The following is a 23,488-nucleotide window of genomic DNA, read 5'->3' on the forward strand; positions in this document are numbered from 1 at the left end:
TAAGCACATTTAAGTTACTTTAAGTTTCTCAACGCCAACGATCAACCCATCATTACTGTCAATCCTTTCCGAACGTATTTTGACATAGTGTGTAATCACCTTTACAGTTTCACAATGCATAATCTGCCTTAACCCTTGGCGTTAAAGATATGTATTCTATTTTCAAAATTGACAGATCATTTTGAAGTATCTAAGCCCCGCCTACAATCTGCGCAGGATAGGCGAAGAGCTGAATCAAGCTTTAAATCGAAATTTTATATATAATGTCTTTATTAACACGTAGTAAATAGTAATACTAATTGTTTAGCTATCAGTCTTTAGATCTTTTACAAGCTCATATAAACTTGATTCTCACAACGGTAACATTTCTTCGTCATCTGCAAAATAAAAAATAATAGGTAGGTACACATGCGTTTTTCAAAGATAATAAATTAAATTATTCATACCCCTATAGAAAATTAAATATCATCAGAATAATTATGAAAAAATAGCCATATCTCACGAGTGCTATAAAAAGAGATAAAATCAATCGAATGAAAACTATGATGGTAAATTTATTACTTGGCAAAGCAAACCAGATAAAACAAAGCAAATATAGCAATTCACCTTCGAAATACATAAAATACAATAAAAACAAATACAATAAAAAGTCCAGTATTCAGACAGAATAGAATAATAAATAATTGTTATCTTAATATCTTAATACTATTATAAAGGCGAAAGTTTGTATGGATGTATGGATGTTTGTTACTCTTTCACGTAAAAACTACTGAACCGATTACAATAAAATTTAGCACACATATAGAGGGTAACTTGGATTAACACATAGGATAGGTTTTATCCCGGAAATCCCACGGGAACGGGAACTATGCGGGCTTATCTTTGAAAATGCGGGCGAAGCCGCGGGCGGAAAGCTAGTAATATTATACATTATATCATAGGAAATATGAAGCAGGATAAGTTACCATAAATAATAGATCACCATCTCTTACACTCCGCAATCAGCACTTGAATTAGATACGTTTCATTTCAATTTATATTACGGAAAACATGTTCGAATCTGCATAAAATACAACCAATAAACTACAAACCGTGACATTGTCGATGTAAATCGTAAAGTTATAATTAATAACAATATTCCATCAATTCTGGAGCATGTTTTAATCTTTTTGACGACTTGTTCGTGTTAACTGTTAACAGGATAGTATCATAGCCTGTGGTATCATCTATTTGACAAGGAAAAAAAGTAGCTACTTACTTTTTTTTGTAAGATACAATCATTAAGGGGGCAAAGGATGAAATGCATACAGCCTAGCTTAGTTTAAAATCTATAATAATTATATTCTTAGCAAAGCTTTTTGGTTACATAATAAGCTAGTCTTCCTTATTATATGAATATTTTGGCGAATACATCTTTCTTTCTTTTGAACTTTTTTCTAAAATAAAAAATGGAGAATAGATAAAGTATGGAAGGAGCCTTAAACATTATTCCTGTCATTCACGTATCGAAAGTGACGTATAAAATTGTATAGTCACGATAAATTACGGTGCTTGTGTAACTCACGTATTACTTAAATAAATAGGAAGGAAATTATCACACTGAATATTTTTTTGTACTATGTGCGTATGCAGTGAATGTATTTTTTTTTTTTCGTCGATATAACCAGTCTTTAGTTTCGAGGCAGCTGTCATCGTTTCGCGGGTAATTTAAAATTCGAATGGAATTCTTTTTGACACGTTTTTGTTTACGGTATTTAAAAATAATTTTCGCCAATTTTTTATTATAAAACAATGTCGTTGAACTTTAGCAAATATCAGGAAATATGCACCTTATATTTATGTATAGTTAAAATCTTACTTTTGAAAACCTATGTTTATTAGTAAAAGTAGTCTGATAAATTCTTATAAATTTGTACATAAAAAAGGAATACATTCTATGTAGATAGGTTAATTGAGTATAGATTTCAAATGTTATCTTAAACGCTTGCATATAATTTAAATATAAATTTTCCTTCTAAAACGAAAATTACATTTCCAAGAAGCAACAGAACAATAACGCAAATATTTTAATGATCCAAGAATTTAGATTAAATCATGGCGGTCGGTAATCTTCTCGGAAGCTATCAAAATATTTCATTCATTTTGTAACATGAACTAAATTTTATAAACACATTAAAATTCTAGCTAATAGGGAATTTAGACAGATATTTTATTAGGCTGAGGGCTGAGGCACAGTCTAAAAATATTAAAATATTTATACTGTGGCTGAGGCATGAATGACTCATGTTATAATTTTTGTTATTCAAATTCAAATTAAATGGGGGAAAATATAATACTTAATTTTTTTTATAGGTAAGCACTGCATTATTAAAAAAATCAATCAAACAAAAACATGCTTAATTTATAAGCTTGTTTAATGTTTACTAACGACTGTTTATAACTGAAATTTTTTTATTATCTTCATTGAAACATTTTTTTTTTTCATTTTAGTTACTCCTTCTGGGCTCCTGTTCACACAGAGATAACATACTCATAGCATAGCACTATCTATAAAAGTCAGTACACAATAAATATAACAATATAACAGATCCAACCATCGAAATTTGACCTTATCATCCTAACGACTTTCTCTCTCCACTGCACGCATCGAATGAAATATGCATCACGAAAACATCCATGTTTATTACTATCACGTCAACATAATTACAAGATGACCCGTAGCGTATTTTTATTTATTAAATAGATCTGAGTGTATTTTTATTAATGGTATAATTGAGTTTTCGCATGTAACGTACATTATACACACAGCATTAATCTTTCTTATATATAAAATTCTCGTGTCACAATGTTAGTCTGCATACTCCTCCGTAACGGGTGGACCGATTCTCATGAAATTTTCTGTGCATATCGGGTAAGTCTGAGAATCGGCCAACATCTATTTTTCATATGTACCACGGGCGAAGCCGGGGCGGACCGCTAGTCTTATATATAAAATTCTCGTGTCACAATGTTAGTCTGCATACTCCTCCGAAACGGATGGACCGATTCTCATGAAATTTTCTGTGCATATATCGGGTAAGTCTGAGAATCGGCCAACATCTATTTTTCATATGTACCACGGGCGAAGCCGGGGCGGACCGCTAGTTATATATAATTATGTATTATTATGTCCTGTGTAGATTGCTCGTTGCAATCAAAGTTATCCTACGTCCTAAGTCCTTCATTACACTCTTCCTACATATTACTGTATTTAACTGTGCCGACACTCGCATAAAATTCCGATTGTATCCATATTGTATCAATTTTATTATGGTTGGTTTTATTTATATGTGCATTTGGAAATAGAGGTATTTCCTTCCTTTATTTTCAATTCCACATAAGCATTCCTTAAAAAAATAATACCTTTAATAAAGCATTTAAATCCTTCCAATCTAACAGTGAATCATTCGCTATTAAATAACTGCCGGTTCGATGACGGTTTATGACAAATTATTAAATGTTAATTACACGGGATATCAGGTGGGCGTTAGTAAGTCGGAATAATTTGAGAAGCTTTGTTATTAGTGTTTAGAATTTCTCCTTTTTGTATGAAAAATCTTGTAGACACTATTCATAAAAAATCTTGAAGGTTTCTTCATTACTACATGTAAATAAAAATCTGAATCGTGCTGAATTCCTAACACGTTTTGCACGCCTCATAAGCGAAGCGTTGAGGTGGGTACTACTGTCACTTCGCGCAAAACATCTGATTTTTCAAACTTAAAATGTCTTTATGTATCATACATTGCACTTGTAAGATAATACATACACACACATATTAAGAAAAAACACTATTTTTAACGTTCATGATATTTTTGATGTCATTTTTGTTATTTAAACTAGTTAAAAAACAGTTTAAAAAAGTTCTGTCTTGGACGTCCGTGTGTCTGTATGTGCGGATCCTTTTTCTTGTTAACACGATAGCGACCGAAATACTTTACTAATCGAGTCTTTTTTTTTCTCTTACGCTTGAGTATGCTCAGGAATAGAACCCTTTCATTTTTCAGGGTCTGATTCGATGTGGTTTAATTGTTATTAAATAAACAAAAATAATAATTAATAAATATTTATTAAAAAAAAATTATGAGGCGTGCACTTTTGGATTTTCCAAATTATTTATTTGTATGTTAATTGACTTCTTTAGACTCAATTTTGACCAAGTTTAAACGGAGAGTTTTAATCCAAACTTTGTACACTTATCAAGGATCGGTCACATTACAATAATGTCATGAATTTAAGCGTATTTTTAAGCTTTTAAAATATATCATTTATATATAGAATACACCTTATGTTTCAACAATAAATGGACCTTACGAGACAGTTATAGGAATTAAATAGAAACCCGGCCTTACTTGAGTCACGAGTATATCTCGAGTCATGCTAATGACTGACTGACTGAAGGCCTATATAAAATGAACCTTTTAACTTTTTTTTTAAGCTGTAAAAAAACTACAAACTTATTTTATGTATCATCCATTTATTTTATAATCATGTTATTTGCGTCACTTCTTTTAATATACAGTAATATAACAGGTATGATTTGAAAATCACGCAGGTTCCTTAATATTATGTGGTAGGTTATTATTTAGTAAGTAGTAATAACATCTATATAGTACTATTATAAAGGCGAAAGTTTGTAAGGATGTATGGATGTATGGATGTTTGTTACTCTTTCACGTAAAAACTACTGAACCGATTACAATGAAATTTAGCACACATATAGAGGGTAACTTGGATTAACACATAGGATAGGTTTTATCCCGGAAATCCCACGGGAACTATGCGGGTTTTCCTTTGAAGTTTGAAAACGCGGACGAAGCCGCGGGCGGAAATCTAGTCTTATAATAAAGCACAAAATGAAGCAGATAAATTGTTGACAAAGGATTCTTAAATTCTCCCGACATATCAAAAAATAAACCACCTACATTAAACATGCTTTTCATAATGCCATATACATATTATCAATAGGTAAATTATTAATAACCAATACAAAATTAATATTTTAATCGTGATTAATTCGTAAACAATGATCATATCTCTAAATGAATATTGGAAACATGGAATATTGAATTCCAAAACATAACCTTTAGTAACATATTTTCAGTACGAGAGGACGCATAAATATTACAGTATCTATTATTATGCAGATTACAATAAGTTGTCAAATAATTTAGATAAACCATACTATTTGCTGTATAATCGTGCGAAATGTCTGAATAACTGACTTAAACATCATATTTTATGAATTCTATTTAATTTACTTGTATACATATTTATACAAGTTTACGATGAGTAAGATAGCCAGAACCTCCATAGTATAATTATCAGTTTAATAGAGTATCAGTGAAAAGTTTAAACTATAATACAGTAGATGTTCTTATGTAGATATCAAACATCATGAGGATACAGGCATGTCGAAGAATCGAAATTCAAAAGTTTGACAACCCGCACTTGGAACGCATGGTGGATTACGGCCTGATCCCTTCTGACGGGAGGCCCGTGTCCCAGCAGTGGGAACATAATGTGCTGATCCAATCATTATTCATTAATTAAAACATTAAGTTACTATTCATAAAATAGTAATAAAGCAAAATCAGAATAATACAATGTACATGTAACATGTGAATACTATTTTAATACACACACACATACACACACGTAATATTGACCATTTTGGAAGGACCATCCTTATAATCAAATAAGAATATCACACCTTTCTATAAAAGTTGTCGGTCCAAAACTTGATTATTATAATTTAAAGACGTCATCTTATAATAATAGGATTTGTTCGATAGATACCCTCTTAATCCTTAATAATTTTCCTTATATTACACTAGAAACTGATAACTTAATAAACTGTCCGAGCAAGGTGTGTAAAACCTTTGGTCGTAGAGCAATCACTTTTTATATTAATTTGTATTCGCTTATAAAAAACATTATATGTTAATAATGATACAATTTTTTGTATATTTAAATATTCAAATGTATGTTTTAATGGTAAATAATAATCTAATTAATTTCAAGATGCTTATATTTTGATTTCTTCCGTTATGTTTCATGTATCTGGGGAACAATTAAGTATATTATTTTTTAATTGTTATTGGGTCACTCGCCACCTACTCATACCTGTAAAAAATTATTATATGTCGCTGTTAAAATAAGACGGTGTAATTTCCATACTAAAACTATAACTACCTAATATTAGTTCTTTGTCAGGTTATACAGCTCCATGTAAGAAGTCTATGAGTAAATGAAACTGAATCATCTCAACCGTGATTTTTCCTCAGCACAGAGTACGTTTAACATGAGCATTAACTTAAACTGACCATCCGTTCAAAACTTGACATTGGCAAAATCCATCCTCACTGGGATCGGGAGTTGCCATTTGAAAGAAAGAAGAAGAAGAAGAAGAAGAACCATACTAAAATAGATTCTACATTATGTTTTACTTCATAACTCTTTAATAAAACTACATAAAGGAGCTTTTTTACTTTTTAATGTCTAAATAGAAAAGGTTTGTTACCCCTGTGAACGCATTATCTGTACAGATTATGTTATTACCAGTCATATTTGAAAGTAATAAAATGTTCTCAAGATAAATTACTCGGAATACGTTTAAGGCTTTATCACACTTACATTATTAATTTATGTTATTCAGAGGTGTGATAAACCTTTAAGATAAACTTAATAATACGATTTGTGTTGTTAAAAGTTCGTTGTAGAAGAAACATTCAAACTATATTCATTGTCCAATGTTCTCCATTACAACAAAGGTATTTCGATTTTCGATACATTGAAATAAAAAAAATGCTTATTACTTATTTGTCACTGACAGCTGTCAAAATTCGCGGGATTCTCATTTGAAGTGACAACATTTTAGTGACTCTGTATTGGAAAATTATAATGAACTATTTACGGATGCAGTTATTCAAGCCTTAATAATTATAATAGTGCTGGGCGCTGGCTATATTCAGCGGAAGAGAAATACAAATTATGGTGCAGTTTTTTTGCACGACAACATAAGTATAATTTCACCTGGTTTTCGTATTTAAAACATTAGTTTATCTAAACTGATACCTATCTAGGTACTTAAAAAAATATGCTCTGATTTACAAAACTGACCATAGACAAAAAAATGCGTTCTTTTTAACCACAGATAATCAACATTTATGTTCACAGATAAACAATTTTTCCTTCCATTAAATCCCCTATTTCGGCCATACATTGAAACAAAGGTAAAATAGAGCGTGCAGGACACATCTTAATGAATGCAAAGTCCACGAGGCGTGTCGCTTTGTCCGTCCGGTCGTTAGTAATGTTATATTGTTAACGAGTATTGGGTTGCGTTTTTTTGTTCTCTAATGAGGGACGTGGATTTGTGGTGCTTTTATATAGCTAGTGTAACTAGGAATAGTATGATCTGACATAAAATAGTATAATATTTATGTAATCGAAAAAGATCGTGTGTGCCAAGCTCACGTCAAAAGTGAAACTTTGGCGATATTCAAAGACTGGCAACGCAGTACTGCCATAAATTAAAATATTGAATTGAATTGATACTTACCAAAATCGACGCCTTACTCCATGACGTGACGGTATTGCCATGACGCGACCTTGAAATTTTACTCTCAACTCGCTTATAGAGCTCACTTCAAAAACACAATGTAGTATGCTTGCTCCAAATAATCTACTAGTTGTCTAAAACAGGGTTGACTATTTAAGAACAACCTTAATTTGGTAATGTAAATTTTACTAATGAAATTGTAAGTTCTGAGTTTTAACTTGTATGACTGATTACTTTTTTCTACTGCCTTCGAGTATTATTTTGTCACTTACTAAAAGGACATCGTACTTATATTGGTTTCTCTGTCTACGTATTCAATATTCACAATTAACTTCTTTATTTTTGATTTATTTTATATTTAATCTATGATAATACGAGCCTCCGTCTTCAGATTATATTATTTTTCTCCTACCTCCATTTATTCAGCCGTTCGATTTTAAAATGGCATCGATGAAATAAACAAAATTCCTTCTCCTTTGTCAACCGCGACGCAAAAAAAAAGAAAAAGCCAGAAGCATAGCCTAGGAATTTGAAAATGGAAGAAAAATTAAGAATACAATGGAATCTAGGTGGTCTCGACAAGATGGGACCTCGTGGAATCGAATTCCTATTAAAATTATTGTTATGTAAGAAAGATTTGTGCTGCTTTGTACCGGTGTTTAGTTCTAGTTTGGTTTTTGTTTCGGCGGCCATTGTCCAGAGATGAAAGTGGAATAATTTTTGTAATGTAAGTTATTTTATTATACATAGTTTTTTATAAGCTCAAGTATAAAAGCAGATGGTGAATCAAATATCTTTACTTGTAGTAGGTATAGCCTACAACAGTTTTTTTAATATTTCGTATTAAATACTATATTATAGATTTCAATTAATAGTAACAAATAATTTAAACTCCCAATAATTTACTATTCATGATCACGAAGGCACATAAATATCAAATGATCTGTGTATTTTTATTTTTTATTCCCATACATATACATTTCAACACATATCATATTTTATAAATACATATTAAAATCATCAATTAAGTAAACCAAGAATTAACAATTCCAAACACCAAGTGGAACACAACAAAAAACGGAATGTATTAGTCGAATGCGATATATTATCATTAGATACATAGGAATTATCGAAGCTCATTAAAATAACTCCCCATTGATTTATGTTAAAACACGCAACGAGTACAAATTACATACACATTAGTTCAGTGATGATATAATTTACGATTACTTTAATACATACCGTTTTATTTATCACTTGTTTTCGACTATTAGTGATTGTTTATATCGTTCTATGGATTTTTTATTGATGACGTCGCGTGCGTCGTTCTTTTGTTTTTAATTTTATGGTTGTTCGAACGTTGTAATACTTTTTGGTCGCAGGGAATTTTGTATGAAACCAATGTTAGTTAAGATTGTTGAGGGAGATTTCCTATTTATAGATTTACGACTATCGTTACTAAAGAGAAATGCAATATTAAAGCTTTAAACCTAATTAATAGAATGTCATTTTTATTAACTATCCAAATTACAAATTACAATAATAGATGTTTTTAATACAATAAATATCATAAGAGCAGTGACTTACTACAACAACCACATGAAGCTGAACAATCGGCACGTGCCCGAAAGCTCCTATGACTATATGCGCGCCTGGTACTTGTGCGGCCGAGGTAAATGAGAAAAAAAAAACTAAATTATTATTTTTCGAATGTTTCTTTGTTTAATGAGTTAAATAAATAAATTTAATTTAATATTCTCGAATTATTTGTGCGCAATAAAATTATGACATCGGAAGAGACAAGGAAGAGACAATTATGAATTGTAAAGACACACTTTAGATTTAGAACACTCCATATGAAGTTATGATTGCCTGGTACTTTGGCTTTCTAATAATAATAAGAACAATTTTGAGCGTGTATCAATCTTATTTTAACGACCACTTTTGACGATACAATAGTCAATAATCGTTTACCTAGAATTTATTTTACTAATTACCTAATTATTATTATTTCTTATGTCCATAAAATAATTAAAGCCGTTCGTCTACGTATTATACCTAAAACAAACCTTCCTACATATATTTTATAAACAAAGAAAATGTTTCTCGTAATGATATAATAAGAAACTGTAATTTAACACGGTTGGAAAAATTTGAACTGTCCTTTTTACCGTTTAAAGTAATTTAACAAGCCCTTAATTTATATCTTTCATAAAATTACCGCCAAAGAAAACAAACATTAACGAAATTTCATTAGTCCAAATCGAATTTGGGAACATTAAAATTTTACGATTCGGCACTAAACATTTTGATTAAAAGCCAATTAAAATGATACCTTTTTATGGGAACACAAAACGTATATTGAAAAATTTAAAGAATGTTACTTTGAAGACTACAATTTTTAAAGAATTTTTGATAATGTCTCCAAAGTCGCAAAGAAAGAAGCGAGAAGCGCGATGCTATTAAAACACTATTTTTAATTATTATCAATTGTGAATAATTAATGTTTAATATTTTCAAAAATACTGAAATAACATATCTATTAATAATAAATTAACGTACGTAATAAAACAACGTTTTTACGTATTACTTTATTAGTCTGGCGTTGCTTTATATAAGCCAAGTCAAAAGAATGAAGAATATGAGATTGTGCAGTGACCACATCTCCATTCACATTACTGTAATATAATTGGCCCAATTTCTATTTGAGATTTAATACTACGTTATGCGGTCTATGTCTGCGGTCTTTAATTCATGCACATAGCTTAAAAAGTAGAATTAGCTCTTTCAATAACTATATAGGTCTTGTAATATGCAAACATTTGTGAGTAAGGATGGATAGATCTTTCGGAGTTCACACAAAAAATATCCTTTTTGGTGCATTTTTTACGGTTATGTTGTTTCTATGTTTGATGTTTATGTTCGTTTTCGATTTTAATAAGTTTAAGAGCCAACTAAAAAAAATCCCTTCTTAATGTTATAAATGCGAAAGTAACTGTGTCTGTCTGTTACGGTTTCCCGCTTAAACCTCTCAACCGATTTTTATGTAATTTGGCACAAACAATCTTAAAACCCTGAAAAAGAACATAGGCTACCTTACCGCTAGTAGATATGATATAAATATGAAAAATTTGATATATCTCATTATTACAGTAGATTTGTTTTAAACAAGATCAATCATAACAAAACGATTACATAAGGTTTATGTTATCTGTGGTGGCAGTATCGTCTGTCAACCGCTGTCACATTATACAGTTTACACATCAATTGCTACTGGATTTCTTTGAAATATAACTCTTGTGTATTACGCCTAATTATAAGGATTAAAAATTAGAATTGAAGGTTGTTATTTTAAACCTTCTATTACTTATCTAAATAAATAAATAAATATTTCAGGACAATTTTCACACACGGCACGATCTGATCCCATACATATATCTGATCCCGAACGGCCAAGCCACATATTTTGACGGGTGTAGAGTTTGTGAAGTTAGGCCTTGTAGAGTTAGGGCGTGTAGTGTTAGAAGCTTGGCTCTACATGAGATCTGATAACTTTTTGACAGTGCGAGTCATATGGGCTCGTCTTGGCAACATTTTACATGAAAATGTTTTTGGTGGGATTTAATTGACAAAGATTACAATTCTTTTGAATATACGACAGTCCATTGTTTATGAATACCGTTATATTAGATTAAAGTCGTTCTCATAGAGTCATTCTTACAATCGCACATTTGCCAAGTTTCAAATATTGCTAAAACTTTAAAATATTCACTTCAATTATCGCGTACAATAAATAAAATCAATTTTCAGTCAATAAATCACAAATTAATTGGCCCTTGGCGTGGGCAGACTGGCTCCATACATATTTCATTTTAAAGCCAATATTAATAGTACGGACTATTAATTTTAGTTTCATCAATAGGTATTTATCTGTAAACACGTGTAATCAACGTATTTTTAACTTCAAAAATGCAGATTTGAATAATTTATGTCCTATTTTCTATCTGTTCGAGCTGTTAACAAAAATAACGTGTAGGTACCTAGTACAATAGGACTATAATAGTAGATTTTATAAAATTAGATTTAGTATTATACATAATAAACGCATGTGTATTTTGAAATATTCGTATAATCGTATATTATATCGTCTAGCAGAATTATACTGCATTTGTGTCTTACCTTCAATTTGTCTTTAAACCGGTGAAGTGGTAATACGTCCTAAGGACGCGGACGTAGATATTACCGGACGTCGTCCTTCACTCCTTCCGACATCGATATTTGTGAACGAAATCGTTTATTGATTTAATTAAAAAAAAAATTAAATTCGTCAGGATAAGGAATAGTGAACTAGGGTTGAAGTTTGTAGGGTTCCCGAGTTTTTGTAAATTGCCAAAATTAACTCGATGATAACTACTTCAATGTTCTGAAAGCCTGGTACTATGATTCGCAATCAGAATAGCTTTATTCAAAAGTGAACCAATGCTACTTTACCTTATCTTAAATATAATTCATACAACTATCAGAATAGACGGACAGGCTTCGAGTGGGTAACACCGGTTTAGACGTATTCGTTATAGATTGAGAGAAATTATGTTTCCTGCTATTTATCACGATTCTGGTAAAAACTGTTATCGTTAAATGCGATTTATAGAAAGCTTAAGTATTTAGGATAGAGTTATGGACGACATGAGTTCGTAGGAAGTGAGGGAAAAAGTTGAAATTATTTTATTTGTAATATTGAGGAATGAAGAAAAATAATCATAATCATTTTTAATCATTTATTCACCATAACTATAAAATTAAATACATACATAGAAATCATTATCTTCAATTAATTAAACAGAAAAAATACAACGATATTATAATAGGACCTGATGATTAAAAGATAATATCTATGACCTGCAGGCCTACACTAAGACAGCTTGTATCGTAGGCCTGCAAAATATAGAATCTCTCAACTTTAAATACGGTGCCATACTATCAGAGATGCAATTTCGCCGCCTATTCACTTTTCTATTTGTTTTCGACGTTATTTCAAATTTAACGTCTATATTTTATACTCCGAGAGAGAAAGTCAAAATTAATTAAGTTATTTTAATTATAAATAACTGTATACCATTAACCTACTCCGAAATAAATTACTCTAAACCATTAATCTTATATGGATAGTTCATTATCTCTGACTGAAGATCTTTAAGTTATTAATAGTTAAATGAACTAGACTGCAATAATTTGACGGTTCATTTATCTGAAATTACTAAACTCCATGAGATAGATTTAGTAACTATAGACCAAAACGCAACTAATAAGAGAATCATGGCCTCTCTTTTGTATAGAATTTTGTACCTGAATCGACGGTGCATTTTAGTCATATTAATGTCAGATTAAAAAGCCTGAAAAATGGCCTTAAAATAACAATCGTGTCAAACAACAATCTAGTTTTCTAGTGCCTGGTTCCTGGGTCAAATTTATCTAAATAAACAGATATTTTACAAAATTAAATAGTAATTTTATATACTTAATGCAACGAAATATGACTTGTGTTGATGAGAAAATTTTCAAAATCGGACTAGTAGTTTCGGGGCTTCTTTGGTACAAATAAACATAGATGTCTCCAATTTATAACATAAATATCCATATACGGAGTTTTTGATGCATCCATCCATCCGAAGCACTTTAAATCCTCGATTATTTAAATTCAAATTCAAATGTCATTCGCAATAATTTGTATAAACGGTAGTGTATTTGAATTCAACAATTGGTACCATTTACTGCTAATGTGACATTCATTACTAACTGTGACTTGAACTAGATAACTTCATAACAATGCATATTGACCACTATAGTATAGGAGACGGTTGTGTTTACACGTATGCTATCTTATATGTATTTTTATGAACAGTCCTGAGTCTAGGTTGAAACTGATTTTCTGAGCGACATTGCAGAAAAAACTGTATTATTATAACTATTTTTCTTGAATATAAAAATGTATATTTTTAAATTTTAGGTTATATTATGTTGTTATATCATATAATGAATTTTTTTTCCAACAAAAGCAGTTGATAATGAGTATGATTTCATATACATCTTCTTATGGATATGTTGATTACAAGCAATTAAATGTATCTAACAGTTAAGGCTATCACAGCCTTGTCAGGAAGTATAATATTTCTTTAGGAATAAATGTTTAATTGGATTAATAAATAACGAATTAATAAGGTGTGTAGGATGCTAAATAATTGAACCATAATTCAAGTAACTGTTTACATTAATATTTTATAAGCTATCATTTTTTTTTTTACATAATTTTGTAATAACTTAAGCAAATAACAAACAGACTACCTGAACCTATAATTAGTTGTTCTACGACTTACTTGTCACTGAAGGGTATCGAATACCTATATACGTATTATAAAATTTGATAAAAATCAGTTAACCGTTTCCAATGAGAATGACAACTAACACTGTGATACGAAAGTTTTATATAAAATATATATAAACTAATCTTACAAATCTATTTTTAAAATCAGATAACGAAGAAATTCCCCAACCAGCTCCTGTACTATAACGTGAATATGTATTTCGCAGTCAATAAGCACAAATCTCATTACAGAGACAATGCTGAGCGCAGTTCCGTTCGCAAAACTACAATGGGACTTCCGGTTATTATTGTATCATCTATAATATATACATTTTTATAGAGAAATTGGACTAAATTATTGGAGTGAATATTTCCGTTATTTTCTATGAGATACCTACTAGATAACAGGGATAGCAGGTAGTTCTAAAAAATGACTATTAAATACAGATAAAGCTAAAAAGTTTATTTGTAAAAATGTTTCTGGAATTTTAGCGAAATAAATGTACAGTAATTGACTTTTAATTTTAAATACAGATTTGATAGTGTTAAAAATATATAATATTTTTCCTTTATATTTGCAACAAAAGAATTAAATGACGTATAAATTCCGTATTTACCTTTCATGTGATGTTAAAAAAAACCTACTTTTAGTTTCAGTAGGCGTTGTGTGAATTGCCCATGTCGCAGTCAAACGTTAATTGTTGGAATTAACAAAGACATCTTAATCAATGTTACAGCTAAACTAAACCCACACGATTATGGTTCTTATTCTAATAAATTGTGAAGAAATTTAAACGAAATTTCGTTGCAGCTAAGAAACAACGTCATAAATATAAATATATGAAAATGTCACGAGGATTTGTATAATTCCTTTTCTGGTGTTTACTTCTCATTATTTTCTATTTGTGATATTAGAATCTATCAAAAAAACTCCTTTCAAATCATCATGTACCTATTTGCTGTAATGTTTTATTTACTTACCAATTTGGTTAGCTGTTAAAAGAAGGTACTGACGAAAGTTGAACTAAACTGTAATTCCGTTACAATATCGCTGAAACAACATTATAAATTAACTGATACACATACACATATAATATATAAACTCAAACCAGCTTCGTAAAAGTATTTCCACCTTTTACCCTCCAATTTCATTATTTGTATCTAATCATAATATTTTTTTCGTCTGTCCCCATTGGAATAGCAGAATTACAATGACTGACTGCAGATGTCAACAAAGAGCGAGAAGCCTGTGTAAACCACAGAACATAATATATACTCAGGGAGGTGTTAACCCGGCTATTAAAGACTGTATAATTATTTTTAAATTCCGTCTTATCTATTGTGTGCTTTGGTTATCGACATTTACTAGTTCTTATTCTGTGCTTTGGTCTATGTTTTTTTGTAATTGTAATTTACGTTTTGTGTCCTTTGAATTTATCTATCTATCTATTAAGATCCTTCCACTAATCAACAGAAGCATCCTCTGCGGCGGCGTGTCGCTAGGAGCGCACTTGGTGTGCGCACGAGTCGCCGGCTTGACGGACAAGCAGCGGGCCATGTGCCGGTCGTCGCCAGCCGCGATCGCTGCTGTGGGGGATGGTTTGAGGTACTGTGAAGTAGAGTATTTTCTTCTTAGTAGAGTATTCTTACTTATTTGGAAGCTGGCAATCCACTTGTACACGTTTTGCGTCTACAAAAGTTTATGTAATGTGTAGGTACGTTTTCCCCTTTGTAAGTTGGTAAGCCATTTTTAGAAGACTTGCTTTAGGTGATGATCAGTTGTAATCACAAGTTTTTAATAATAGGTATGTGAAAAAGCCGACTAATTCCCCTAGGTAACATATATTTTTCTTCTTGAGAAAACACGGGCTAAGCGACTGGTGTTTATAAACATACACACCTTTTGAAACAAATATTAAAATACTGCTTCATATTATCAAAAGCAATAACTACCTATATACAACTAGTGGTCCGCCCCGGCTTCGCCCGGGGTACCTACATGTTTAAACTATCCTATCTCTCAAGTTGGATCGAACTGCACATGGTGTGCGAATTTTATTATAATCGGTTAAGTAGGAGTCCATTGAGGACAAACATTGTGACACGAGATTTATAATATATATTAAGATTTAACAGTTTACTGTTATTTATAAGTGACGTAAAATCAATAAAACTTACGTCTTTGTGAAATTTGGTGCGTCAATAAGGCATAAGCTAAATGAAATTAAAATAAGATTTCAATGCACTATGCTAATGTCTTTAAACTTACCAATATTTGTTCCCTAGAATGGCGTATGCCGAGTGTCGCTCACAATTAGGAGGCTACAGGTGGAATTGTACGGGCATAGGAGACGGCAATGATTTCGGTCATGTCATGCCTTTGGGTAAGTATATATTTGTATGTATTTATAGTAAACTGTTACAATAATATGATAAAGTTAAGAATTAGTATTAGATTATTTATTCTGAGACAGCATGTGTTTTGTATATTAATGTGGGTTTTGGTGGTTAGCTTAAATAATTAAGTCATTACTTTTTGATTTAATAAAATATCGACTATTGCTTTTAACCTATATCTTTGTTAATGAATATTGAAATTTCACGTAGGTTAAGGTCGTGCTTTATAAGTACAAAAAGTATGGCACAGATAAAATTATATCTTTTACGTTGTTTCCGTAGTAAACACCTTCCGACACATTCCAATTAGCAAGTTTCATAGTATTTTCTACATTTCCTAAATTCCATTACGAAAAAAACATTATAAATGATAATTTATACTAGAATAGTAGGCCTGATTAAATTAAATTAGTCTGTCTCTGTGGGGTTGCTCGTAAAAAACCTACGTATACATAATATTTTAAATTCAATTTGGGTGTACCGTTGTTTTTCGTCTTTTTTATGAATCTAAATCTTCATTGACATAGAATTGAATTTAATATAAGGTAAATGAAATTATTATTTTGAAGTGAAACTTCTTTAGGCGCGTTGAGAGTAAAACTTAAACTCGCGTCATGGCAATACCGTCACGTCATGGAGTAAGGCGACGATTTTGGTATTTTTCAATCTTGCCAAAGAAATGACACTTCTGACACGTGTGACACTATTTTGTTTTACATGTAGTGGTAACTAGTTGTGGGTATGAAATTACTATAATAGGTAGGATTATGGTCAAAGCAAACGCCACGTAAAACATAAATGTGAGAATTCGCATTATAAACCATGCTCTATATATACTGTACACCAAATAAAAAAGCATATTGTAGTATCCAACATAAAGTATTTTACCCGCACGAAATGTATGTGATTTTCCTCTTTTTATTGGCTATAATATAACTAATAATAACATAGCACGCTCTAAAAATAAACTACTAAATTGAACAATTTGGCACGCTCTATAAATAAACTATGCTACTTCAATGAATTTTAATTTAATTATGTTTAGTATGGCATATTCAAATATTGATTTTTCGTTGGAATTGATTACCTAGTATTAATAATATAAATGTGTTACTTTTGCACTTTTTTCTTAATCAATATATTATGAAGCAACAGATTAATAAAATCACAAATTTTCCTTATTTGTTTTGCTGTGGGAAGTATAACAGTGGGGGGTAAATACTAAACGTGGTATTATTTATTGGTTTCTTTGGTAATAAAGTGATACCTACAATTAAAGATTTCTCATACTTACCAAGTAATAATAGTAAGTTGTTAATGATTTTCGGCTATGGAGGAATGTCGATTTAGACAAGATATAGGAGATTAGTATTTTTATAGTGCATAAGTATGCACGTGAAACAAATGCACTCGGTTTTCAACACATTACATTTTGCATAATAAATATTTAAAAAAATTATCTTTCCTGTCGCGATTCCTATGTGAAAATTAGACAACTGAAAAACATAACAAAAAGCGTATTGATTACATGACTAGGTACAGCAAATTTCTCTTTAGAGCTTTTCGCGTAAAAAGCTCTACAAAAAGCTCTCGGATTTTTTTTATTATTAGTACCTATGATTATTACGTTCAGAAAGTAAACATAAAAGAACATTCTAATACTTAAATATATCCCGAATATAATTTGATATTTTTCCTTTGAAATTATAAACATTTTTGCAAAAAGCCCCATTTACATAAACTTAAAAGCTACTTTACTTGCGATAACTTATGTCCTACGATACATCGTATTTGATAAAAGTAAGTGAATAGATACACTTATAAAGTGATTAATAATAACATAAAACCAGTATCGAACTAAGATTAACAGCTGGTTTTTATAACAGTTGTTTTAAATCAGATATTGTCAACCTTTTTAATGTTTAATAGAAATATAATATTACTATTTATTATCGAATCATCAAAAATCGAGCAAATATCAGACATAATTTATCAATATCGTAACTAGTTTCGAATTAATTTAAAAAGCTTTGCATAGCTTAATAGACTTCAGTATGGACTACAATACTACTCACATAGCACCTGCACAAAAGACTATTCAGTGATTGGCACTCGAAACCATAATCTATGTGCAAAAATTACAATGAAGTTATTTTAACGTTTGGCCCAAAATTTGACGTTACCTTCGTAAAGAATAAAAGAAAACCAACAGGGTTTACTGTGACACAAATTACTGCATTTGCATGCATATGCATTTTAGGTAACTAAATTTCAATCAAGTGCCCCTGTATTAATATTATTAAATGATGAAGAACAGCACCTAACAACACGTATTCTTAGAAAATTCTATGAATGCCAACAAAATTTTAAGTTCGCTCTCATAGTTTTATGTTCGTAATAAATTATGTCAAAAGTGACATTTTAAGATTGCAACCGAAGATTTTCGACCGCGGAACAATGTCACTGACCTCTGCTAATTCGACTGTGCATAGACGACATTGTTGTCATGTGAAATAAATATTCAAAATAATTAAGTCTCACGGAAATCAATATATGAGGAAAACACCTCTATGACTGATTTTATTGTATTTGTCAACACCAAGGTTTCCAACACACATTTCATCGTAAGCCAATAATTATTCCTACTGCAGGGCACGGGCCTCCTATGAGGATACATGCCATAAACCACCACGCTGGCCAAGTGCGGGTTGGCAGATGTCACATGTCGAACTTTTGATTCTGCGACATGTCGGTGTCTTCATGAAGTTTTACTTCACCGCTTGAACGGTGATGTTATCAACATGCGCAGATAAATTGAAAAATCTATTTATTTCTTACACGCTCGCCTTGTCTCGAACCCCCAACATCGATTTAAAGTCCGAGTTCCACACCACTGAGCGCTACCATTCGCTACAAATAACTACATGTTTTATATACCTCGACTAATATGCTGGCATCCGAAACTGCTAAATCACTGAAATAGAAACATGTAATCTTCACAAGTTTTACACGGTTAAACTGAAAACACAGTGAACAAAGGAAAATTATCGCAAAACAAAAAACACTTCATTATTTAAATGAAATCTCCTTTTCCTTGAATCTTTATCAAATTGCAATTTTTCAATCATTTACCTAACAAGTTATTATTATATATACGCTACGGTTTTCCTATTAGTTACCAATACAAATACATACAATCAAAATAAATAAACCAATTTTATGTGGTAAACACTCGTTTTGATCGTCATTAACTTACTTTATAGGCTTATAAATAAACATACAATAATTTCGAAGATATATAGTCAAAAGCAATCACACAATATCGCTAACAAATCAACAAATTAATAGACACGCTCATTAAAACCTTTTTATTTACATATTCCTGTTATACAAATAAGAAAAAAACACACACTCACGAAAGCAAATAAACGTACGATATCACACCCACATTGACACCTGTGATTTATACTGCACGGCTAATTGACTTGTGTTTGCTCAACGCTTTTATAATATACGATTTGTCGTAACGATGTCGGAAGGTCGATGTTTGTAAACGATTTATGTATCGTAAAAATGAAACCATAGTTGCTACGAATAATAGTGTGTAGTGAATAGTTATTTCTTTTGTAATATTATATAATAATGAATAGAATCCAAATGTTTCAAAAATACTAATTTATACTGACCCGACAGACCTTGTCCCGCCATTGCGCGAACTCTCAAACACATTAAGTTTAAATGTCATTAAATTTGCTTAATTTATTTAACTACTACCTTAATTTTTTCAAGTTTTATCGTAAGATCCCTTTTGACAATCGCAAACACAAAAAAATTACCGAAATCGGTCCAACCGTGCCGTGATTAAAGGAAATAATGATTTATATGTAAATAGAGATAAATTTAAAGTGTTAAAAGCGCTGATCCTTCGCAATAAAAATGAGGTTAATAATAATTGACAGATCGTTGATTTCCCGCAAAAAAACTCGTAAAGTAAACGAACGGGTCGATTAAATTATGATTAATCTATTTGTACGTGAAACACACGCAAAAAACTTAATCAATCTTTAGAATGTTATCAATCAAAATTGATAGGTTCAAAATTACGCATTACCTTGTGAGTGTGTGAGGATATAATTTGTCGCTCGTTTAATAACATCATAGTTCCGTAACATACATGAGTTTAACTAGCTTTTAAAATCTACTTTATTTCATTGGAAGTCGGACTAGAGGCTGTATGAACAAACTACTTACAGAGCGGTAAGATTTTCGATACTAATGATTTATGTTGAACAAGTTTTTCCCTTTTTTTCTGTGAAATTTAAACAGTTGCTCCCATTGAGGCAATATACAATTTTATAATATTACCCGTTATAATATCACGTTGATCCAATAATCGTATGTTAATCATAATATCTACATTATAAGAATTGAGTTTTAGGTTTCGTAGACCTAAAAGTACGTTAAAATAAAAATAAAATTGTTACTTAAGAATTGTAAAGTGGTGATTGCATGCATGGTGTATGCTTAAAAAAAACGTTTTTAATTTGTTGAATCATTAATCCACTAGTTTTATATTGTACATCTTTGTACTGCTACGAAACTTGAAAGAAGTTGCTTTTCGTATCTATTTCATTCACACAATTAATAAAAATAAAAAGAGTTATTTATTTCATCAAAGTACAAAATGATATACTTTTCAATTATTATTGATTTTCGACAACTTCTTATACACGAAGTCCTGTTTTACACGTCACGACAGCGACACGACAACTAAGCACGACAACGATATCCGACCGCTCACGGATCTATTGTGAGTTGTGACACCCGCGAGACACTCAAGTTTGTTTTATTTGTTGTGACGTTAATTGACGGACAAGTTCGAATGACTTTACAATTGGCGCCATTTTGTTTGACAATCTAACGTTTGTATTGACAGTTCTTATAATGAGTGATTTGTCTTTGATTAGGAGAGAAAGTTAATTGAGGCACAAAGTTAAATGTTTATTGTGGTTTAGGTGTTAAATATTTGGAAAATACGCATAGTTTTAGAGATTACAGAATGATTTTTAGTAGACTGTAAGACTTTATAATAATTGCATAAGACAAATCCGTTTTTTTATTGCAAATGTAAGTTTTAATACGTCAGTTTCCATAAACTCGAAGATGACATAACTAAAATATTATACAAGTAGTGATATACGTGATGTATACGATATAGCCACAGTAGACAGATAAGGCTATACCCATGGACGTATAAAAAAAGACGGACGGTATATCGCCTAAACATTGAGTGAAGCCTAGTAATGGCGGCGAAACATCCATGTGTGTGTGCCATGTTGCCATGGCAACAGCTGTCCTGATGACAATGGCGGCTGTATTTTTTTTCTATAAATTTTGCCGTAATAATTTTGTCATTAAAACATAAAAGAAATAACTTGCTTCCCTGTGGAATGTAATCCCTTGTGTTTTGTTATTTAAAATTGTACTGTTGCGGCACCATTTAACCACACAAGACGGCATTTTAAATATTTTTTGTGAAACAGTGACGCAGTTAATCAGTCGGTAGTTCACGACGTAATGGCGGCCGACTAGCTTACTATGGTGAGAGTGTGTGCGTGTTTATTGTCTTTACACGATCGCTAGCTTACTATGGTGGCTTCACGTTGTTTGTTCGTAATACGGTGTCCGTCTTTTTTTATACGTCCATGGCTATACCTGAAATAAAATGTAGGTAAGCTATTTTCGCAAACGATATGAACAAAGCCTTAGATTTACAAGAAAAATAATTTGATTTTTTTTCTATCGCAAAAGCTTCTATATATAAAGGCACAGACACAATAAGTCTAAAACACTATATTTAATTAAAACAAATAAATTACAATCGATATTTTCACAATAATCAAAGGTCAGAGGTAGCACGAACGAAATGAAACGGTAATAATGTCTTAATTGAACACTGATTAATTGTGTTTGTAATATTTATGTCCGTTTTTAACCGACTTCAAAAAAAGGAGGAGGTTATCAATTCGGCCGGTATGTATTTTTTTTTTTTTTTTTTTTTATGTATGTACACCGATTACTCCGTGGTTTCTGGACCGATTTACGTGATTCTTTTTTTGTTCGATGCGGGATGGTGTCGAATTGGTCCCATAAAAATTTTATTCGGATAGGCCCAGTAGTTTTTATTTTATGAGCATTTTTGTCTGTATTTGTAAATGTTGCAAGACGTGCAAGTTTGAAGTCGGTTGTTTTTAACGCAGTTATTGACTTGTATAGCCTTGTTTTTGTTATCATGAAATATTATACTGTTAAGTAAATTAAAGTTATGTTTAAGCAAAATATTGAAATTATAGCAAACAGCGAATTCTAATTTAAGATAGTTAATATTTAGTAAAGAAAAAGTTATTATAATGCTTAGCTGTATTATTGGAAAACTTATACAGGCTGGACCGCCTCCTTGGTACAGTGGTTGACGCGTGAGCGTAGAACCGAGGGGTCCTGGGTTCGATTCCCGGTGGAGACGAAGAAAAAAAATGTCTCGGTCTGGCAGGCCACAGAAGGCTGATCACAATTAATCTTCTCAAAACGCAATAATCTTTCGAATTTGAAATTTAAACCAAATTTTTAATATCAACATGATGTTAACTAATTATACTTTCTCATAAATCTCATTTGTTTATTATCTAATAAATATGTCAAATTATCAAAATACGATAAAAATGAGTAGACGTTTAGACATAAAAAATGTCAACATATTGTATAATTATTTTATTGTAATAGCTACCTTAACCGCCTCCTTGGTACAGTGGTTGACGCGTGAGCGTAGAACCGAAAGTCCTGGGTTCGATTCCCGGTGGAGAAGAAAAAAAAATGTCTCGGTCTGGCAGGACTTGGGCAGGACACAGAAGGCTGATCACCTACTTGTCCTTAAAGAATATCGATCAGTGAAATAGATGTATGCATAATGCATCTGCCCCTTAGAGTATATATTACAGTAGTATAGAGCGAGTGTATTGCACAAATTGCTTTGTGCACATCGTAGGCAGATGAGCTATAGATACTATATAGATGTGTGTGTGACAAATAGGGATGGGTAGGTATCAATTGCGTGTTGAACTATCGATAAG

At 31.2% G+C, this 23,488-nt stretch overlaps 1 protein-coding gene across 1 annotated transcript in view; it reads left to right on the forward strand.

Moving 5' to 3' along the window:
* The window catches only part of LOC149898557 (protein Wnt-7b-like), a 76,188-nt gene that overhangs the window by 32,816 nt on the left and 19,884 nt on the right, over positions 1 to 23,488 (forward strand). Inside the window, exons 3-4 of the mRNA XM_090115048.1 lie at positions 15,439 to 15,570; positions 16,251 to 16,348. Coding sequence (XP_089971174.1) covers positions 15,439 to 15,570; positions 16,251 to 16,348 — 230 coding nt within the window. The remainder of the gene's footprint in view (positions 1 to 15,438; positions 15,571 to 16,250; positions 16,349 to 23,488) is intronic.

The sequence above is a fragment of the Colias eurytheme genome, chromosome 22 (genome assembly GCF_061535395.1).
Source record: "Colias eurytheme isolate Ceu_HAF_F1 chromosome 22, ilColEury1 Martin Lab GWU primary, whole genome shotgun sequence".
NCBI classification, from domain to species: Eukaryota; Metazoa; Arthropoda; class Insecta; order Lepidoptera; family Pieridae; genus Colias; species Colias eurytheme.